The 21802-nt window shown below is 54.3% G+C and overlaps 2 protein-coding genes and 1 pseudogene across 3 annotated transcripts in view; 1 reads left to right on the top strand and 2 right to left on the bottom strand.

The window, feature by feature from the left end:
* Positions 1-2288: 2288 nt before the first annotated feature.
* Positions 2289-3358, bottom strand: LOC116882509 (annotated as a pseudogene).
* Positions 3359-3616: 258 nt separating this feature from the next.
* On the bottom strand, positions 3617-5872 carry ODF3B (outer dense fiber of sperm tails 3B). Of its 2 annotated transcripts, XM_032882674.1 has the most exons (7): positions 5725-5867; positions 5209-5355; positions 4829-5032; positions 4456-4560; positions 4177-4298; positions 3901-4041; positions 3618-3779 (listed from the first exon to the last, which is right to left on the bottom strand). In XM_032882674.1, exons 1-7 carry the CDS (start codon positions 5804-5806, stop codon positions 3699-3701), a joined length of 882 nt encoding a protein of 293 aa, XP_032738565.1. In that variant the 5' UTR covers positions 5807-5867; the 3' UTR covers positions 3618-3698. The 2 variants fall into 2 exon arrangements, with proteins under 2 accessions (XP_032738566.1, XP_032738565.1); XM_032882675.1 differs by lacking the exon at positions 3901-4041 and having other exon boundaries at positions 3617-3779; positions 5725-5872.
* A 14320-nt stretch (positions 5873-20192) lies between these two features.
* The window catches only part of KLHDC7B (kelch domain containing 7B), a 3661-nt gene continuing 2051 nt past the window's right edge, over positions 20193-21802 (top strand). Inside the window, exon 1 of the mRNA XM_032882983.1 lies at positions 20193-21526. Coding sequence (XP_032738874.1) covers positions 20245-21526 — 1282 coding nt within the window. The 5' untranslated portion in view covers positions 20193-20244. The remainder of the gene's footprint in view (positions 21527-21802) is intronic.

Below are 21802 nucleotides of genomic sequence, written 5' to 3'. Positions count from 1 at the left end.
CCCCGCGCGCGTGCGCAAAAGGTGGCGGGTGCCGCCCGAGGCCGAGTGCAGGACGAGGCGGGGCTTCCTCCCCGGCCCCGCCCCCGCCCCCGCCCCTCCCAGCTACCTGCGGCTGAGGCCGCCCTCCTCTCGGAAGCTTCCGGGTTCGCGCCCTTCCCGCCCCTCTCCTACCGTCCGCGCGCCGGACACGGACCGGGTTTCGCCCTCTCCCGCCTTACTGGTGTGTGTCGGTCGGCGCAGGGCGCGCGGTCCGAGGGCACGACGTCCCCTGCAGGCCACCGGGTGCCAGGAGGGGCGGGGATCGGCGCCTACCGCCGCCGGAGCGGATCCCCAGCGCGGCTGCCCCCGGACAAGCTCCGTGGAGCCCGCCTCAGGCGCCGCGGCGGGGGACCAGGGAGGTCCTGGGGGAGGGCGGGAGGGCCTCGGGCCAGAGGGGGGGTGGCGGGGGGCGAGAATCCGGGGCTCAGCAAGGAGAGTGGCCAGGGCCAGGGGTCGGGAAGGAAAGGGCACGGGAACTCAGAGAAGGGAAGGGGCCGGGTTTGGGAGGGACGGAGGTCTCCAGGGGCCGTCCGTCCGCGGGCGCGTGGAACTCCTCTTGCTCCCGGGCTCGAGGGTCCCGGAGTATAGGTCTCGGGCCAGGCTCAGGTCCAGGCTCTGCGCCCGAGCTTCCACTTGGAGCGGTTCTGGGGCTGAGCGGTGGTCCCGGCCCCGAAAGGCAATGGAACCTAACTGCCGGAGTTATGAAGGAGAGCTTGAGCTCCCATCATGACACCCACCCAGACAGGCCACACAGTGTCCAGGAGGCGCAGATGCTCACCAGTGCTCTTGCCAGCTCCTGGGCGTGGCTAGGGAATACTTGCCCCTCCAAACTTCAGGCCCACCGCCAGAGCGGATGGGGTGGGTCTCCACATTTTTTGTTTTCATTTTTTTTAAGTTGTCTCCATTTGACAGAGAGAGAAAGAGGAAACAGAAGCAGGGCGAGTGGGAGAGGGAGATGCAGGCGCCGCCCCCACCCCCCAGCAGGGAGCCGGAGGTGGGGCTTGATCTCAGGACCCAGGGACCTGAGCCAACCAGGCTCCCTTCTCCACCATCTTCTGATGGAGGATGTAGGCTGTGGGGGAAGGCAGAGGGGGCTGGAGGTGGTAGGGAGCCTGGAGCTTCCTGGGAGATGTGGGGAATGCTGACTTGGGTCAGTTATGAAGGGTTAAGGACCCTAAACATTGAGGACCAAGTTCCCTAGGAGGGGGAGCATCAGTCAGGTCACTTTCTTAATTTGGTGGTCAGGCATCTTGTTTTGTTTTTTAAAATAATCTCTACACTCAATGTGGGGCTTGAAATCACCACCCGGATATCAAGAGTTGTATACTCTGTCAACTGAGCCAGCCAGGGGCCCTGGTGGTCCAGCTTCTTGTGATGACGGGACACTGACCCTGGGGTTGGTTCAAATCACCTGTTTCGGGGGAGGTCCCATGGTCCCCTGTTGGGGATCTGGACTTTGTGCTGTCAGAGGTCAGGCGTCTTTAATATGTAGGAGGTAGATCCAGAGTCCGGTAGCGCAGGGGCAGGCTACCTGTAATGACTAGCCGGCTGTTAACGGTGGCTGACACCTTTGGCTTCATACAGGAGTCCATCCACAGGAACCAGCCTCCTGTTGGGACCCACAGGACAGCAGCCCACTCCCTCCAGCAGCCCTTATATTGGGCCAAATTCCCTTGCATCAAGAATCCCAGTGACCTTCAGTGACCCCTGCACTGATGCTGTCATCAGCAACCATGAAAAGTGTCCAAGACCATGACCAGAGACTTATGAACAACTCTGATAAATCCTCATTAATGACTGTTTTGACCCATCAGGGATATTGACCAATATCCTATGGCCCATTAATGATTGATCAGAGACCCAACAGTGATTTTGATGGAAGTCCCTATTAATGACTCCAGTTGGAGTTTCTCTGGAAACCAAAGTTCAGTGACCATCAATGATCCATAAATAACTTTGATCGATATCCAATGCTGATGAAAGATCTATCAGTGATCCTTCAGAGATTCTGGCCTGTATTACTATCCATAACCTAGATCAGTGAGCAGTCATCAATAACCTAGATCAGTGAGCAGTCAGCCCATCTGTACCTGCTCTGTGCTCTGGATGGCAGTGAATGCAGAAATGACTCCAGTTTATCCAAGTTGTGCCCCCCTCTTAACTCCAGACCACATTTGTTGGTCATTGGTACCTGCTGGGTAGGGGTGTTGAAGACACCTGCACAGCTCCTCCCCTTACTTTCCCTGGTTAGGACTTCAGCTGTGGTGGATGTGCAGCTGGTGGAGAGGGAATGGAAAAGAAATTGTCCCGATTTGGTATGGGGAGTGATGAGGAGGACTACCTGAGGGCTCAAGTCTGGGGAACCAAGGTAGAGGAGTACCCAGCTCTTGCCTTGGGAATCTGGACTGGGGTACCCAAGGAGCTGGATAACTTGGTCCTGTTATGGGGGCTGATGGGAAGGGGGAACCTAAGTTCTGTTCTGGGGTTGAGAAGCCTGGGGCTGGGGGTCTGCCTTTGGGGACTCTGTCTAAGCCAGGCTTGAAGTTAGAAACTGCCTGTGGGTTGCTGACCTCTTTGAGGTCAGATGTTCTGATCTGGAGAGGAGGCATCTTCTAACCTTGCAGCCCACAGGCAGCTAGGGCGGGTAAGAAGACCCGGCCGACCTTGTCGCCCACTCGCCCTGTGGAATAGTTCTATGTGAGCTGCTGCCCAGACTTGGCCAGGGCCTGGGTCGGCGCCACTGTCTTCTCCAGACCCATGCCTTGCAGTGACACGGCCATTAGCATCGCCCCGAGGCATAGGATACTGTGGTGTAATCAACACGACGCGGGTGTTCCCAAAGCGGTGAGTTATCCTGGGGTCACTGACAGTGGTGGGGCCCCAGGGGCAGGCGGTCTCTGGGGCTGATCTTGGGGTCAGAGGCGTCCAGAATTTCCCGCGCACCCTGCGCGCTCCCGTCCACAGCGCGCACCAAGCCCCAGATGGCCCCCTAGTTGAGGCGGCCTGTCTCGTTCCGGCGGATCAGCTCCGGTACTTGCCCGGGGTCTGGCGGGGGGCCTGGAGGGCCCCGACTCCCTGTGGCCCCATCGCTCCGGGCCTGCGGGGTGCGAGACAGCCGGCACCTGCCACCGTCCCGCGTCCGTGTCTCTGCGACAGGTGCTCTTTTCCCGACGGGATCCGGTTTCTCCCTTTCGTGTCCAAGCCCCTGTCCCGTGTCTGTGTTGCCCAAGCGCCTGTCTCCGTGTCTGGCTCCCGCTTCTCGGCCTCCCAACTTGACCCCGGCCTGAACCTGTCCCGGACGGTGGCCGTCGCCCGCCCTGCTTCAGATTCGCCCCGCCTGGCCCCGGGCCACGGGAAGACGGCGGGTGGGCGGTGCCGCCTAGACAGGCGGGACTCTGGGGCAATGGCTGCGGCGGGGGCTGTCGTCTGCCCCGGCCAATCACGAAGGCACGCGGCCGCGAGACTTCCGGGACTTCCCAGGCCGGCGGCCGCGCGGCGGTCTGGGGTCCGGTGGGCACGAGAGTCCTGACGCGCACGCCCCGTATTCCGACGCGCACGCTCCCTGCCCCGCGCGCCCGCCGCGAACACAGAAGGGCGGACACGCTGCTGGTTCGGGAAGCTTTAAGCAAACGTCTGTCGGGCCGCGCCCTCCCAGCCGGTCAGTCGTCCGCCTTGGTCGGGACCCGAGCCAGGTAGTCCGAGTGCCGGATCCCGAAGCTCCAGCCGCGGGGTTTCCGGGGCTGCGGGACCAGGAGACGTCGCTGACCCCGCGGGGCCAGCCGTCCAGCCGCCGCGCGGGGACCCCCAGGACCCTGACCCTCCTTCCCCGCCTCTGACCCTGGACCCGGGCTTCCAGACCACCTGGTCCACGTTGTAGGCTGCGGGCCCGGGATTCAGGGTGTTATCTTGGGGGAGCGAAGTCCGCGCCAGCATGGAGAACTGGGGGGCCCGAGACTTGTAGATCCCAGTGTTCACTGCGTGGTAGGCGCAGGGGCCCGGGGTCTGTGGGAGGGCGGCAGGGTTGCTGGGTCCTTCCTCCACTCCCCGCTGGCCACTGGCCCTCACCTCCTGCTTCGTGTCCCCTGTGGCCCGCCCCGCCGACCCCTCGCTACGGCCCGCCTGGCAGCCCCGCCCGACCTTGCTGAGGTCCTCGAAGAAACTGCCCACTGCGCTGCGGCCGTAGAGGGAGTAAGTTGGGGCCGAGACTTTACCGATGACGCGCGGACCCAAGAGCGAGGGCACAGTGTAGGTCCCAGGGCCTGGGGAGGAGCCAGCGAGGGGTGGGTCTAGGGGTCAGTCTTCGCGGACAGGCCGGGGTCTCTGTCTTCCCCGCCCCCCCACCCCCGGAGCCGGCAGAGGGGTTGCGGGTAGGGGATGGGAAGGTCCGCGGGGCTGGGATGGGTCTTTCGGTCTCACCTGGTGTCTGCTGCTTCGCGTGGGTGCCCCAGTTTCGGGGAGCGATGGTGTGCCGAGGCGCACTGGGGTACGTCGCGTTCCCGGCTCGCTCGGGGAAGTACCTGCCTGCGGGGCGGACGGGGGGTGTGGGCCGGAACCAGGTTGGGGGCGTGGTGGGGTCCCGGGTTGGGGGCCTGAGGTTAGGGTGACTCCGAGCCACGATTTGTCAAAGCCTGGTGGGGCTTGGAGTTCTTCCGAGATGCGGGTACGGGGGTAGCGAGTTTGGAGTAGTAGGGTACGCGAGGGCGGCTCGGGGCTCAGGCGGGGGATTCCCGGGTGGGCCTTTCTGGAGGCGGCGCGGCGTTGGGGAGACCGGGGTCCCAGGGGTCCTGACCCGGTCCGGGAGTGAGGAGGGGCGCTGCGTGGCGGGGGCGGCCGTAGATGGAGTAGGCGGGGGTGCCGTCGCGGCCGCGCACGGTTATGTGTGCAGGAACCAGGTGGCCGGGCCCCGGGCCGCAGGAAGTCTGCTGCGTGGGCAGGCGCGCGCCGAAGGAGAAGGCCGGGGCGCGGGGCCGCGACGGGTCGTGCAGGACGTAGCCTGCGGAAGCGACCCAGCATCACTGTGGGGCCCCCGCCGCTCCCCGCCCTGGGCACAGCCCGCCGTCCCTCGAGAACACACCCCCCTCCTCGCCGCCCTGCAGCCCAGGCACGGCGCCCGCCTCCCGGCACAGACCTCTCTGGCCCCGTCTGTCTACACCCGCCCGACGCCGGTACCGGTGTTCGGTGGCAGCATGTATTTGGGCCCCGGGCCTCTGTAGAGCGCTGCGATGGGGCCGCGGGGCCGGTGGGGCCGCCAAGGGCCGACCCAGACGTCCGAGACCATAGCGCGCAGGGGTGGGGTGCACTCACGGCCTACGGTACCTGTGGGCAGAAGGTGGCGGCCCCGGCCCCTCCACCCACCGCTCCCGCAGAGCGCGCTTCTCCGCTCCGGCTTCTCGCGATCCGGGGGCGGGGCCCATCCTGTATCCCAGGAGCCGGGGAAACACACCCGAGCTTTCCCGGCCCTGCTGGGGGCGGGCGGGGGAGGCCTAGCTATCACCCCGGCCCCCAGAACGAGTCCAGTAGGGGTGTGTGAGCGCGCAAAGTTTGGTCTCAAACCTGCGGGAAAGGAATTCCCTGGGGTTTTGGGGGGCCGGGATGTTTTAGGGGCATGGGGTAAAGGACACCAAGGTGAGGGGGCGGGGTCGGAACCCCGGTGCCCGGAGGGGGCCCCAAAGTTGATGCACTAACCTGTTTTTGTGGCTCCCGGCCGGGAAGGCAAGGTGGGGTGCCTGGATTCCCGCCCCTGCCCAGCCCAACTCCCAGACCCCATTGTGTCCAGATCTCGCCTCCTGGCAACGGGGACTGTCCTCCCCTTACCCCAACCTGGCTCCGCCCAACCCCCCCTCCCCCCCTGTACCTGCTGTGGACCGGGCTGCTCAGAGTCCTTAACACTCGCTGGAGCCCTGCAGGCGGGGCCTTGGACCGGAGTGCTGGTGCACCCTTTCCCAGGCTTCAGTACACCCATTCCAGAACCGGACGGATCTGCAGGGGGGAAAATGTGTATATACATATATATTTTTTTCATGTATATGAATTGTGAAATGCAATGAAGTATATGAATATTTTTCATATATGTGAGAAAAATATATTTGAGAATTAAGAAAAAAAGGAGTACAAACAGCAAGTTCAAGTGAATTGTTCCGTGTAGAGAGAGAACTTTGCATTTAAGCCCACGGAATATTTGCAAAAATAATCTGGGCCATAAAACAAAACTGAAGATAAACATACAAATTGCATAAAGAGACGTAGGACACGTATTTGATCAAACGCCAAAGTAATTCTTTTTTAAAAAGATTTTGTTTATATGTTTATTTATTTGAGGTGGGGGGAACTTGCGACCTCTCAGATCTGTGGGCAGGGGGAGGGGCAGAGGGCGAGGGAGGGACAGAATCTCAGGCAGGCTCTGCCCTGAGGCGGGGGATGGAGGGGGGGGCTCCACCCCCCACCCCAGGATCATGGCCTGATCCAAACCAAGAGTCCCACGCTGAACCACTGAGCCTCCCAGGTGCCCGTAAAGTCCAAAATAAATCTAAGGAAACAGTAAAATATTTTTTAAAGGATAAAAACATAAATACCAAGATGTTAACAAGTTCTCTTAAAAAACAACTGGATCGCGGCGCCTGGGTGGCTCAGTGGGTTAAGCCTCTGCCTTCGGCTCAGGTCATGATCCCAGGGTCCTGGGATGGAGTCCCGCGTCGGCTCTCTGCTCAGCGGGGAGCCTGCTTCACCCTCTCTCTGCCTCTCTGCCTACTTGTGGTCTCTGTCAAATAAATAAAATCTTTAAAAAAAGAAAAAACAACTGGATCAAAGAGAAACTCAAATGTGAAGTTGCACATTATATGTAAAACTCTCAAGGATAGATCCCTCATATCCAGCTCTACAGGACACAGCTAAAGCTGTGCTCAGAAGAAAACATATACCCTTTAATACATTATTGATGAAAAATATTTAAGTATAAAGAAACTTACTATTTATCTTAGAAACAGGAAAAAGAACAATTGAGTAAACTGAAAGAACGTCCGTTCTCTTGAGCTCTGCCGCTCCCCAGCCTGCTCCTGGAAGAGGAATGGGATGAGGAGTGCCCAGGAGTTTGTGGAAATTCTGGTGTTTGCCAAGGGAGCTCTGAGCCCAGTGCACAGGGAATGAGAACCAAGAATGGGCATTGCTGGGAGCACACGTCTGGGCCCTCCAAGGGGACCTGAGGGCGGTAGAGGGCGCATTGTGTGTAGAGAATTTAAAAATAATACAGTGAGCCAGAGTTGGTCAGCTTTCTGTTATCCCCATGAGACCAGCAATTCTAAAGGGTCAGAGATAAAACACTCCTCCACAAATCTTTTGTTCGTCCAGTTTTAAAATAATACTGTGGTTAGTGTTGAATTTTAGCAGGGTATATATTTCAAATTAGCATTTTTTATTACCCACCCTTTAGGAAGCATTGTATTCTGTATGGATATTAATTCAGACTCACTATAAGGTTTTCTTAGGAGCCTAAGTGCCTCATGGTTGGGCATTGTGAATGGTTTTTAGAGCTTGAGGGGTAGTTAGTGTCTCCTCTCCCAGGGATAACTCCTCTCTCTCTCTTTAAGCCTTAGGTGTGAGATGAACAATGACGCCAGAGTGACTGTAACAAGGGAGAAACAACTTCAGGTTTCTCACTTCTGTAATTCTGTGACCGTTTGGAGTTTTCATTTGTGTTTAAGATTTAAACGCTGTAATAATTTTGTTTGGTTGGTGCAAACTTTATTTCATATGTAAAATATCTTACTAGAAATTGCTCATCTTAATTGCTTATCAGAGTAAAGAATGAGTCAGTAATTATTGCTAATTGTTAGGGATTGTTACTGAAAAGCATGTTGCAGAATAGCAGGGGTGTTGACCAAAGCTCCACGCTGGGATCAGATGCACCGGGTCTGGCTGCCTGGATGGGGGATCCATGGGGTGCGCTGTGCTATGGGTTCCTAGGGGCTCCTGGCAGTTTGGCCATCGAGGGTCAGCATTTTTGTGGGAGTTGGCACCTGGGCGGGCAGTCCCAGAGCTGGTGCCCGCCCCTGTGCCCCAGGACTCTGCCTGGACTCAGTCTCCAGGTGGAGCAGCAGCTCTGACAGTCGGGGAAGGACGAATGTGGGCAGAAAGTGAGGACTGCGGGTAGGACTGCATGCTGGGGCTAGTGGGCGGTGAGAGGACACGGTTTTCCAGCCAATGAATGTTTTATTTCACTCCTCCCGTGGAAGTAGCTTGATTTCTACCCAAGATACAAGCACGGTGCGTCCTGCCCTAAGGAGAAAGCTGGCCTATGCAGAAAGACATATGACCAGGAGCAGACGCCCCTTGATGCTCGTCCTGTTCCAGAATGGGCTCGTCTTTGGTTCATGGTTCCATGCCTGCCCCAGGCCAGCGGGGACAGGGCTTCCTGTACAAGGATGGCGTGAAGTCATGCGGTGCTCACTCACACTTAGGCCAGTCCTGCAGCTTTCAGACCTACTGTGACCAGGTACTATGAACGCCATTAAATAAATCTTCCCACGTTTCCCCAAATGCTGCTTTAGGGTGAACTTCCTGTGTGGGTTTGCAGGGTCAAGGGAGTAGACGTTTTGTGATTCAGCCTGTGTTGCCTCATGGCCCTCCTCAGAGGTTCAGACCCCGAGAATGCTGGTCAGTGAGGAGAGAGCCTGAGTCTCTTTTGGTCACTGTTTTGTCCCTAGTGGGTCATAAATATTTGGTGAATAAATAAATGAGTTAACACTTTCTTCAATGTATCGTGAGTGTTTCTATTTCTGTATACCCTAACCAGTGAAAGTTAAGAACAGTCTTTTAAGTGATAGTATCCAAATATGTTTATCGAGCGTGTGTTATACGTCAGGCACTATTCTGAGAACGAATTTGCTGGTATTGATTTAACCCTCACTGTGAAGCTTGGAATCAAGTAGTATTATTTATTCCAGTTTCACGCATAAGGAAGCTGAGACCCGAGGGCTACATGCGTAGAAGGTGAGATTCAAATCCAGACTATCCGGCTCTCACTCTAGACCCTTCATGAGTCACAGGGCCTCTAAATCTTGGCCAGTCGCACATGAAAATAAGGCCTTATTTTGTTGAGATTTGCATTCCATTGGTTCTTAGGAAGAATGAACATAATTCATATATTTATTGGCAAACTGCCTGTTAATGTGTTTTTGTCAATTTTTCTGTTTGTGTCTTCATATATTTCTTATTGACTTGTAAGACAGTTTTAAAAAAAAGATTTTATTTGGGGGGCACCTGGGGGCGGGGCTCAGTTAAACGTCCAACTTCCGATTTTGTCTGAGTTCATGATCTCAGGCTCATGAGATCGAGCCCTGTGTGGGGCTCTGTGGTCAGAAGGGAGTCTGCTGGACATTCCCTCTCCTCCTCCCTTCTCTAAAATAAATAAATCATTAAAAAAAATTTAAGTAATCTGTACATCCAGGGTGGGGCTCAAACTCATGGTCCTGAGATCAAGAGTCACAAGCTCTACTGACTGAGCCAGCCAGGTGTCCAGGATGACTTTGTTACATATGTTAAGTTTTGGGGGGGCCATGTGTTTTCCAGATTTGTTATTTTTCTTTCAGGTTTTTGTTGGTAATTTTTAAAAAAAATTTTTTTAACATTATATTTATTTATTTGACAGAGAGAGAGAGAGATCACAAGTAGGCAGAGAGGCAGGCAGAGAGAGAAGGGGAAGCAGGCTCCCTGCCGAGCAGAGAGCCTGATGCAGGGCTCAATCCTAGGACCCTGAGATCACGACCTGAGCTGAGCCACCCAGGTGCCCCTGTTGTTGGTAATTTTTGTTGTACAGGAGAATGACGTATTTCTACAGTTCCATATGTCAGACATTTCTCTCCGGGCTTCTAGCTTTATGGCACAAAGAGAGCACTGTTGTCGTGTTTCTTTGAGTGTGCACACTCTCGCACACACACGCATAGCCCTATGATTTTAAATTTATCATTTGGAATTTATTCTGTGTGTAGAATGAAGGAGGAATATACTTGATTCTCCCCTCCTCCAGTACCATTTATAAAAAAAAAAAAAAAAATCAATTCCCAGATTGTTTCTGGGCTCTCTCTTCCTGCCGAGTCCCGCACCAATGCTGTAATGTTTTATTATGGCTTTCTGGCGCCTTTTGAGTTCTGTTAGGGCAAGTCCCTTCCCTTTAGCTTCCTTTCCAAAATTACATGGATAATTTTAGGCACTTTTTTTCTGGGTGAATTTCTCAATCAGTTGAAATTGATTGGAATTGCATTGATCATGAACTTACTTTGGGGAGGATGGGCTGGGCTATGGTTTTGAGCTTCCAGTTTAGGAACAGGTTATATTTCTGTAGGTCCAGGTTGGGTCTGTTGTGATGGAGGGAGAGAGGGTGGTTGGAGGTGAAGCTGACCTTGCTGGGAATACGCTGGTCGTAAGAGATGAAGGGAGAGTGAGGGTTGCGCGCTGCTTTTTGGCTCGATGGACTGAGCCACGAGCCAGCCGTCACTCTATCTCCTTCCTGCCCTGAACCCCACTGGTCTGGTCTACCCTGACTCTGGAGGGGCCCCACGCATGGCCTCCCTTTGGCTAGCAGGTGTGGTGCTGGGTTTTGTCCATAGAGGGTGCTGGACAGACACAACCAGGACGGGCCTAGGGAAGGGCCTTCGTTCCTTGTGCGGCGGGTTGGTGCAGTGGCCGGGGTCCGAAGGCAGGAGGTGGGAGGCTGTCACCTGAGCAGCCTCCTAGGCAGCGGCGTCCTGCTTGCCTCCTCCCAAGTTTCTCCACGGTGTGGTAGCTGCTGCTATATGCCCTGGCTCCGACTTGCCCTCCAGGCCTGGCCACTTGTGGAAGCACACGCTGGGGGCCGGGTGCCAGGCTCTTCTGCGTCCGGCTCGTCTCTCCTTCAGCCCCGCAGCTGCGATGTGGAGCCTGGAACAGCACGGGTGTTCGCCCACTTGTTCGCTGATTTTTTTTCTTGATAAATACAGTACAGTATTGTAAATGTATTTTCTTTTTAAAAAAAGATTTATTTATTCATTTTAGAGAGAGAGGGAGTGGGAGAGAAGCAGACTTCCCACTGAGTGCAGAGCTGAAAGTGGGGCTCGATCCCAGGACCCTGGGATCATGCGCCGAAGGCAGACACTCAAGTGACTGAGCCACCCAGGCGCTGCCGTTACGATTTTCTTAACGACGTCTCTAGCTGGATTGTGAGGACACAGTACCTAATACATGTAACACACAAGATACGTGTCATCACCTGTTTATGTCGTCAGTAAAGCTTCCCTTCCGGTCAGCAGTAGGCTGTTACTAGTTAAGTGTGGGGGAGTCAACAGTTATATGTGGGTTTTTGACAGTGTGAGGAGGGCTCGGCTCCCCGACCCCTCCGTGCTCAGGGGTCAGCCGTGGCAGTGACCGCCGTGCTCTCTCCCCTCGCAGTCCCTGGAGTGCTCTTCTGCCTCCTTTTCCTAGTTAACAATTCTTTTTTAAAAAAATTTTTTTAAATTAAAAAAATTTTAAAAATTTATTTATCAGAGAGAGACAGAAGGAACACAAGTAGGGGGAGGGGCAGAGGCAGAGGGAGAAGCAGGCTCCCTGCTGAGCAGGAAGGCCCATTTGGGACTTGATCGCAGGACCCTGGGATCATGACTGGAGCCAAAGGCAGATGCTTAATAACTGAGCCCCCAGTCGTCCCAATAATCCGTAAATATCTGTGTTTTTGTGTATTTTTTTTTCCCGGTTCACATTTCTGGTGTGATGGGACCCGGATTCACAGGTGTGCATGCAGCTGTCATCTACTGAGCTGAAGGCGGCGGTGAGCAGGGCAGGGTGACGTCTCCATCAGGGTTCAGTGCAGAAAACAGAAGCCGTTGTGAAGCATTGAAGGCAGATGTGGATTTATTACAGGGAACATTGCAAGGCCATCAGATGCGCTGGTGGTGTAGGAACCGCGAGGTGGCCCCTTGAGTCTGAGAGACTAGGATAGCTGGGATTGGGAGACCAGGAACCTGGGACCTCGATATTTGTCCCCTGCCAGTCCCCTGATGCCCCATTTTGGCAGCCCTGTCTGTGGTTCCCTCATGGGGAGGTTTCAGCAACTCTACTTGATGTAGGAAAGACGTTAGGGTTCAAAGCCAATGACCAAGAAAGAATTCTTGAAACGTCTTTGGTGCAAGAAGGTGGTTTTCTTAAAGCACGGGGACAGGACCTGAGGGCAGGAGGAGTGGGGTCATGACTTGTGGCCCATTATATACTTTCAAGTTGGGAGGAGGTTGGGAAAAGCCTAAGTCTCTAAGGAATTTTGAAAGCAAAGTTTCCAGGATCATGAGGGGGCTAACTGGTGTTGGGAAAAGGTCATTTGTTACCCTCTGATAAAACCTGAGTCATGAGACCCTTCAGCTGTCTATCGGTGGGTCATATGCTTGGGGGATGATTGCGAACACATATCTTGGGGGGTTTAGAGATAAAGGAAGTTTCCAAAGGCATTTTTATATGTTAAAGTAGGCTTACAAGATCCTGGGGAAGGGGGGTCGGGCTAGGATTGCCTCTTGCCCTTAGCAAAGTATTATCATCGAGGCAGCTGAGTCCCTAGAAGAAGGTCACTCTGCCTGTTTCAAGGACTTGTCAATGGCTGTAGGTAGTAAGGAAATTTAATAATTTCTCTTCTGCCTTTGTTTCCCACATCACACTCAGAAGTCCCACTGTAAGGGAGTCTGAAAAATGTAGTGTTTAGTTTTTTAGTTCTAAAATACAGGAAAATCAGTAGAAGCAGCTGATGAGAATGGAGGCTGAATGCAGCTGGCCATGCCCAGATGCCGTGGAAAATCGAGAGTCTAGATCTGAGCATCGAGGCTCCCAGTCCCACACCGAGTGAATGTGTTAAATGGGTAGACACACACACCTGGGGCTGAGCGGGGACGTCGAGGTTGGATACGGGCAGCATTTCTGCCAGAGCCCTGCAAGTAGGGCCTCTCCCTCCAGCCTCCCCCACCTACTGTTTCCTGGGGCTGCTTTCATGGCAGCAGAGCAGAGACCATATGACCTGGTCGAAAGTAGTTCTTATCTGGGTCTTTACAAAAATAGGCACTGTAGACCCTCGACTTGACAGGGACGTGGGTGAGGGAGGGCGGAAGGAGCACTGCCTTCCTGGGTACTGTAGTCGTCCCAGGCTAGAGATCCGGCAGAAGTGAGTCCTTGGTACATAATTCATAAGAAAGCGACCGTCTCTTGGGCTCAGTTGTAAGGCCACATCTCGGCTAACAATTTCGAGAGCCATCGGGTGGTGGGACCTTTGGTGAGCACACTTCTCAAGGTTCAAGAGTCCTCCTGGGTGACGGTCATGTCAGCAGAACGGTGCTATGCCCTCCAGAGTGAGAGCCTGTCAGATCACAGGAAGACGTCCCCACACAGTTACGCTCACACCAGCTCCCACGTGAGCACCTTACGTGGTTGTAAAAAGGGCCATTCACGATGGGCATCACTTAGATCTGCACCTTGGCCACCAGCGCAGTCTCTTTTTATGTCCCCAGGGCCATCGAGCTGTGCTGCCCCCATGGGGCATCATTCCTGTGGAGCAGGGACCACACGATGGTCATTGTCGTCTGCAAGGCTTGGGAGGGACCTGGTGCAAGGCCTGGCCAGGCCCACAACAGCCTTGCGGCCCATGTTTGGCTGTGAAGAAGAGGAGGGACCAGGCACCTGTGAAGGGGTCGCAGTGGCCAGCTGTTTAAGGTTGGTAGACGTTGAGGAAGGCCATTTCTTGAAACCGAGGAAGTGGAACGTCAAGGAAAACTGAACTCCTGAATCAAGAAGCAGCAAGAGGGCGGAGAGCCCAGCCCTCGGATGCGCCACCTGGCCGCCAGACCGTCCTGGGTGGTGGCGCGCACATGTCAGCACCGCGCCGGGTTCCAGCTCTCAGCATCTGGACCTCAGTGGAGAGCGGGCGTAGCCTCAATGTGAGCGGGAGGCCTGGGACACCACCTAGGAGGAGCCTTTCAAAGTGCAGGGAAAACTGAGAGATGAGAATCGTGAGGAAGGAAAGTGAGCAACTTGGAGCAGAGGTGCCGCGGGGGTCGGTGCCCAGTTTCTGGACCGAAACTGGGGTCGTGTCTGCTCAGCTGGAGGCTTGAGTCCCGCCAGCGAGGTGCTCCCTGAACCCCAGGCCGGCTCGCCGGGAAAAGACAATGATCCATTTCTCTTTCTTTTGAATGTCTGTGCAAGTCCTCTGCCCATTTCGATTCTGAGATAAAGATGTCCTGGGTGGCATGGGTCATGCGGCGCCTGATCTCAGGGTCTCAGTTTATGCCCCACATTGCGAGTAGAGATTGCTTAAAAACATATCCTACAAGCTTCTAGGAAGAAAACCCAAGTTGACCCACAAAAGGCAAAATCAGACTGGCACCAGGTGTGTTGTCTTCAACGCTGGGAGCCAGAGGACAGGGGGGTAGCAAAAGGTCGCTGCAGGAAGAGACACAGCCAGGAACCCGTGGCTCCGTGGGAACAGCCCCCACCTGTCCCAGCATGGCGTGGTGCTGGGGGTGGGGTGCCAGGAGTCAGGGGCAGAGCACCTGGGTGAGGGAAATAGTAGGAAGATTGCCAGCCGACGGCAAACACCCCAGAACCAGACCTCAGCATGGGAGCAAAAAGAAATACCGTTGAGCGAGGAATCTCTCCATCTCTATGCACATGGCGGAAAAGAGACACAGACACAGAGATGGAGAGAGACAGAGAGAGACACAGAGACAGACACATAGAGAGACAGAGATAGAGAGGGAGAGAGGGAGGGGGTGGGAGGGAGAGAGGCTCTAATGAAGTTTAAACTGTTTTAGCAGAACAGATGCTTGGGAGACGTAAAATCCCTCCAAATTTCTCACGGGGATCGGGAGATGGGGAGAGGAGAGGGACAGAGAAATCATTCTAGAGGTTTTGTCTTGTGGAGGGATCTTGCTGGGAGAACGTACTAGACATCTTGTTTCTAACCAGTGGTGGAATCATGTCTGCGTGAAGAGGGCGGCAGTGCGTGGAGGCGTATTGGGGAGCTTCGAATGAAAAAGCCAGAAAATGGAAAGAATATCAAAAGCAAACTAAAAACTCCATCCCCCACCCCCTGGGGAAGGGGAGGAGAGGAAAACCACTGTAAAAATTGGAAACGAAGTACACAAGTCGGGTGGGGCGGGGGGGGAGAAGGAGGCTTCCCACCAAGCAGAGAGTCTGATGCGGGGCTCATTCCAGGGCTTTGGGATCATGACCTGAGCAAAGGCAGCCCCTTAATGACTGAGCCACCCAGGCGCCCTGGGAAGGTTTTGATTACAGATTCCATTTGTTGTTATAGGTCTGTTGAGATTTTCCATTTCTTCTGAGTCCGTTTTGGTAGTTTGTGTGTTTTTAGGAATTTGTCCACTTCATCTAGGTTATCTAACTTGTTGGTGGACGGTTGGTCACAGTGTTCTCTTATAACCCTTTTTTTGCCTGTCGGGTTGGTAGTAACATTTTCACTTTCACTTCTGACTTAATTTTTTGTGTCTTCTTCCTTTTTTTCTTCATCTAGCTGAAGGCTCGTCAGTTTTGTTGATCTCTGCAAAGAACCAACTTTGGTTTCATTGATTCTATTGTTTTTCTTTTCAATTCCAAATAATTAAGACACTTACCAGAACTTATGGGTATTTTATAAAGTCAGCGTTTGCTTAGATTTATTCACATGGTCGTCGTTTGTGTTGGTTTTGCTCATCTTTCCTTCCGACATTCTCAGTTCTTTCCTCTTGTAGGATTTTCTTTGTGCCCAAACCACCCAGATAGGTTAGCTTCGACTCCACTGAAGACTCTCCGTGTCTGGAAAGGGTTTTGCTTTGCCTCATTCTTGAAAGGTCTGTCTTCTAGTGGTAGGACTTGAGACTGGGAGTTCTTCTGTTTCAACACATTGAAAATCCCGTTAAATTGTCTGTGGGCCTGTGGTTTTTCGTCACGAAGTCAGCTGACGGCTGTCGCTCCTCTGGAGGTGATCCGTCTTTCTCGGGGGTTTGGTCTCCAGATTTTCCATCTTTTGTCCTTCAGAGTTTCCCTCTGGTCTTTCTTGGTATGAATTTCCTTTTATTTCTCCCGCTTGACATTCATTGGGTCTTTGGAATCTCTGAATTGTCTTTCATCAGTTGTTATCTTTATGACATTAAGTTTTCCAATCCCTAAGTGTGGTAAATGTCTACATCAATTTAGAATTTAAAAAAAATTTTAAACTTATATATGAACCGAATTTAGCGACTGATTTCAAGATTTAGATACAGGGGCCCCTGGGGGGCGCAGCAGGTGAAGCCTCTGCCTTCAGCTCGGGTCATGATCTCAGGGTCCTGGGATTGAGCCCCACATCGGGCTCTCTGCTCAGTGGGGAGCCTGCTTCCCCCTCTCCCTCTGCCTGCTGCTCCCCCTGCTTGTGCTCTCTCTCTGCCTCTCTATCAAGTAAATAAATAAAATCTTCAAAAAAATATTTAGATATATATATTCTCCCCTTTGGAATAAGAGGTGACTCTCACTATGCTTTATCTCTTTCTTCTCATACTTTGTCCACATTTTAAATATTATGCCTTGGGCATCTGGGTGGTTTAGCCGGTTAAGTGTCTTTGGCTCAGGTCATGATTCCAGGGTCCTGGGCTCAAGCCCCTATTGGGCTCCCAGCTCCTTGGGGAGCCTGCTTCTCCCCCTCCATCTGCTGCTCCCCCTGCTTATGCGTGCATGCTCTCAAGCACGCGTTCTCTCTGTCAAATAAAGTCTTTAAAAAAATATTATGCCTCTTCTATTATGGCTCTCCATAATACTGGTATTAAACTTCATAGCCACATTATTAATAATTATTGAGGTAAGTTTTCCAATACCACATCTTTTTTTTTTTTAAGATTTTATTTATTTATTTGACAGACAGAGATCACAAGTAGGCAGAGAGACAGGCAGAGAGAGAGAGAGGTGGAGGCAGGCTCCCTGCGGAGCAGAGAGCCCGATGCGGGGCTCGATCCCAGGACCCTGGGATCATGACCTGAGCCGAAAGCAGAGGCTTAACCCACTGAACCACCCAGGCGCCCCTCTTTTTTTTTTTTTTTAAAGATTTAATTAATTAATTTATTTGACAGAGATCACAAGTAGGCAGAGAGGCAGGCAGAGAGAGAGGAGGAAGCAGGCTCCCCGCTGAGCAGAGAGCCCGATGTGGGGCTTGATCCCAGGATGCTGAGATCATGACCTGAGCCGAAGGCAGAGGCTTCAACCCACTGAGCCACCCAGGCGCCCCTCCAATGCCACATCTTAAAATCATGTGCATGTTTTCATCCTTCCCATATTGTTGAATGCTTACATTTTAGCTTTTTCCATCTTAAATCATATTGTATTGTTTGTTTGTTTTAAATAACATTTTCCCTTTTTGCATGAATTTTTCCCATGTCACATGAATTCCTTAAGAGGTAGTTCCTGTGGGGTGCGATTATTAAATCTGGGATTTATATTTTCTAAGCCTTAAACCTTATTTATTTATACATATATAAAAATACATGTATACTTTTCAGTATAGGATTATTTATTATAGTCTTTGTTTTTTAAATATATTTTTTAATCATTTCTGATTATATAATATTTCCTGATTTTAAAAAGGACAGTCACAGAGAAAACCCTACATTTGGTGGGGTTTGCTGCTCTCCACTGGGAATTATGTCATCACGTCATTGTGCTTTCCTTCCACTTAGTGTTTCAGAGAGGGCACAGCGGTGGCCAGGGCACCATCCAGCTTTGTTCAGGCTCCGTGACCAGGCAGTGCTGGGGTCTTCCGTGAGTGGCTGCAGGGGACCGGCTCATACGCGGATGCGTCTTCTCTTCCCAGGTGCCCAGGGTGTGGACGGCGGGCTGCCCTAGGCAGGAGACGCACCCATTCCTGTTCTGGGCTGTCTGAGGAAACAGAAGCCTCAGGTACTAGGCAGGAGTCCCTCTCCATCCCTGCCTCAGCAGGGTGCCACTCGTGGTCACATCTACTTTCTTGGTTGGTTGTTTCTCACCTTGATGGTAACTTGGATATTTACACTGTCTCATGGCACAACTGGAACAATTTTTGTTTCACAGTTTGTCTAGATGACTTCATGTTCTGTCACCTTTCCAGCAGTACTACATTTTTACTTCCTCTGGAAAGTTAGGAGGGCAAATCTCCCACAGTTTAGGGAGGTAACATGTCCCCAGTCACCTTCCCAATAGGGAGTTTCTCCATGCGGCCGAGTTTTGCCCTCCCCCTGGATTTTGATAGAGGGAGGTGTTTTCTTTCCATAGAGGATGGGACTAGACCCTTCCTGGTGCCACCAAGACCCATCACAGTCCTTGACACCTTGTGAAATTGTTTGGGGTGATTTCCTGTGCTTGGGTCTTCCCCACCATGGCACCCATAAGGTATCACTTGCTGGACACATCCCCTGTTCTCCGACAGCAGCCCGGGGCTCTGCTAACAACAGGTGTTTGAAGAAGCTGGGTAGAAATGCCTGATAGCGTGTGGCCTATAAGGGGGTGCAGGTCATCTCCAACTTTTCAAGGTCTTTGGACCCCAAATAACCAAGAGGCAGGCCCTGGGACTGGGACAGGAATAAGTTCAAGGTCCATAAAGCCCGCCACCAACTTGAGATCCACCTTAAGGGATGGGCCCGCCTTCTACCCTCCTACTGTCATCTAATATGCTCAGGGGAGCTGGGAGGCCACGAGATGGGTGAGGAACCTGAGGTCCAGCAGGGCCCAGGCTGGGTGCCAGGGATGCTCCTTGGCCATCTCCTCACTGCCTGAGTCAGGGAGAGGCCCTGTGTCCTAGAAAAATTAATGAATACATGTTGGGGGGGCCTGCCTTTGTCCCAGAGACTCCTGGCTCTTTTTCATATCTGGGCCCCACTTGTCCCAAGACTTATTCCTGAGATCAGGTTAAGAGAGAAGCAGATGGAAGAGCCGTAGCTCCTCCCCCGAGAAAGCACGCTGAGGGAGGCCAGATGTACACCCAGCAGCAGTGCTGACCTGCAAGGGGCTGAGCTCCAGTGAGGACACTGGAGGGGCCTGATTTGGCTAAGATGAGGGAAGGCCAATGAATGGGATGGGATGCCCGGAAGTCAGGCTGATAGATTAGCTGGGGTCAGAGGAGCGTCCCTGAGGGATCCTGGGGCTGGCTGATGAGGTAACAGGGGTAAGAGCAGGCTGGGGTCAGGGCTTCCTGGGGGCACCATGAGAGGCTTTTGAGTAGTCAAGATGGTCCGTAGGGTGCAGGGAAGGCCCAGGAGGCTCTAGAAAGGGCAGATGTTGTAATAAGCCAGGCCAATAAAGAGAGAAATACAACTTCTGGATTTTCTTTATTTTGTTCATTTTTTCCCCTCTTGACAGCTTAGCAAATTCCTTTAGCAAACTCTAGCCCATCTCTGCTGAGCTCAGGGTAAGGGAAGTCCAGCGGCCACTGGGAGAGGGGAGGTGGGGGCCCCTCTCAAGCACCCTTCTGTGTCCAGGGAGAGAAGAGTGCGAGCCTCCAGTTCATGGTCGAGGTGACAGGAGGTTGCACTTTCTAAGACGTGCTTAGTGTCAGGACAAATGCCCTCCATGGTGTCGCCCAGTCTGAGGCCCTTCTGCAGGGTTGGCACCATGGGCTGTATGCCTCTCCACCCCTCCTCTGCTGGCCCACAGTGGAACCGACTTCTTGGGTTTCTGGTAATTTCATCAGGGCTGCATCATGTTGCTCAAGCTACAGATAACATCTCCCTGTGGGTAACTCTTCCCTGCCAGAGCCCCTGAGGCTAGACCCAGGGTCGGAGCTGGAATAATGGGGTGGAAGTCCGGGGGGTTGGAGGGTCTGTAGGCAGAAGCAGGTTGGCTGGGATCCGGAACAGTGTTAAGGAACAATGCCATTTGCCACTGGACCCCATGGGAAAGGAGAAGGGGCCAGGTGGGCCTGGAAAGGTCCCCAAGCTCCTGGAGCTCTTGGATATTATATTGTCTCCTGATAGCTCCACCGACAAACCCCAATCCAGGGGCGGGCACAGAGACCCACCCCCTCCTAGGCCAGGCGGAGCGACTAGTCCCCCAGCCCAGGTCTACCTTAACTGGGCAGCTCTGTGGGCGGGGCGCGTCGCTGATGCCATCTGTGCAGACAGCAGCCCAGGCCGGACAGCGGACCGCCCTGCAGGCAGCACACACAGCCTCCAGCCTGCTGACCTGGCTCCCAGGCTGAGTCTGCCGCCCAGCACCATGATCCAGGGCACCCTGGAGCCTGATGGCCTCGGCTGGGGCTGGGACGGGGAGGATGACTGGGACGGCGCTGTCCTGACCTTGCTGGCGCTGGCTGTGGTGGGTGCCACAGCACTGGCCTTGCACTGGTTTGGCTCTGGGCAGGACCAGGAGGCAGCAGGACCCGCACCCACAACCCCCGGGGCCCAGCCTTCTCAGGCGGGAGGAGCCAGGCCAGCCTTGCCCCTGAAGTCCAAGGTCAGTGGTGGTGTCGAGGGACACAGCTCAGGGCAGGGGAAGTTAGACCCTCTGGGACGTGGCCAGAGGAGTCCGGCTGCACCAGGGACCCAGGATCAGAAGCTCCGGGGAACTGGAGGACTGGCTGCCACAGCTCTACCTCCACTCAAGACACCTGGCGAGGTGACCCTTGGAGGGACCTTGAGGCAGCAGCAAGGTCATGCCAGTGCAGGAGCCCCCCAAGGTCAAGGAAGAGAGCCTCTCAGGCCAGGTACTGCCCCCCTGGGTCAGAGCAAAGTAGGGGGGATACCTGGCCCCATCCTGATACGCTTCACCCCTCGGAGTCCTGGCAGAGAGATGGAAGGACGAGTGAAGCCAGGAGGCGTCCAAGTCAAGGTGCCAACTCAGCAGGGCCTGCTTCCCATCACAGAACAGGACACCAGTCCCTGGCAACAAGGTGTAGGGCGACCTGGCTCACTAGAGAGAGGCCCCGGCAGCCGGCGGTGGCAGGTGGACCCCAGCTCAGGAGATAGGAACCGCCACTTCCCACAGCTGGCCTCCCTGCGCCTGGGCGCTGTGGTGAGTGTGTGGGACGCTGTGGATGCTGCCAGCAGCCTCGCCACAGGCTCTCAGAGGCCCTCTGCTCCCCGGGAGCTGCCTCCATCACACACCACACAGCCTGGGCCCCCGGCTGAGGGCATAGAGAAGGGGCGCAGGGAGAGCAGCCTCCAACCAGCTCCTGTCCTGGCTCTGGAGAGCAGGGAGGCTCGGGGACCCCCAGCCCCCGTGGAAGGCTGGCCTTGGGAGAGGAAGGGTGTTCTTGTCACCAGGAGCACCAGCCAGGCCCCAGGCTCCACGGGCCCATGGCCAGAGGGGTCTCAGTGTGGACACTCACTCTTGTCTCAAGGGCAGGGGACCACAGACGCCAATGACATGGTAAAGGCTGGGGCTAATGGCTCTGGAGATGGCTCTTTCTTCAGCTCAGGACTGGGTGGGACACTGGAGCAAGCAGGCCACCGGGTCAGAGAAGGGGGAGAATCCCAGCGAGGCCAGGGGGAGCAGAGCAGTGAGCAGAGGGGAGGCGGTGGGGACAGAGGAAAGTCCTCCACCGACGCCACCGGAGGCGCCCCCTGTCTGAGTCCCTCAGCCACGCCCTCCCCACACATCCCTAAGCCCCTTCCACCCTTGGCTTCCCCTCTGACAGCCCGTCAGCACGGAGGTCTCTTACATGTAGGCCCTACTCTTTTGACCCCTCCTTCAGACTCTCTGTCCCTCAGAGTTAGCCAGGGTCCTGCAGAGGATGAAGCTCTCAGTGCAGTGCGAGCCCCAGCCCCAGCCCCCA

Source organism: Lontra canadensis, unplaced genomic scaffold (genome assembly GCF_010015895.1).
Source record: "Lontra canadensis isolate GAN:19392208 unplaced genomic scaffold, GSC_riverotter_1.0 scaffold84, whole genome shotgun sequence".
Lineage (NCBI taxonomy): Eukaryota > Metazoa > Chordata > Mammalia > Carnivora > Mustelidae > Lontra > Lontra canadensis.
This window is presented reverse-complemented; position numbering and strand designations above follow the sequence as displayed.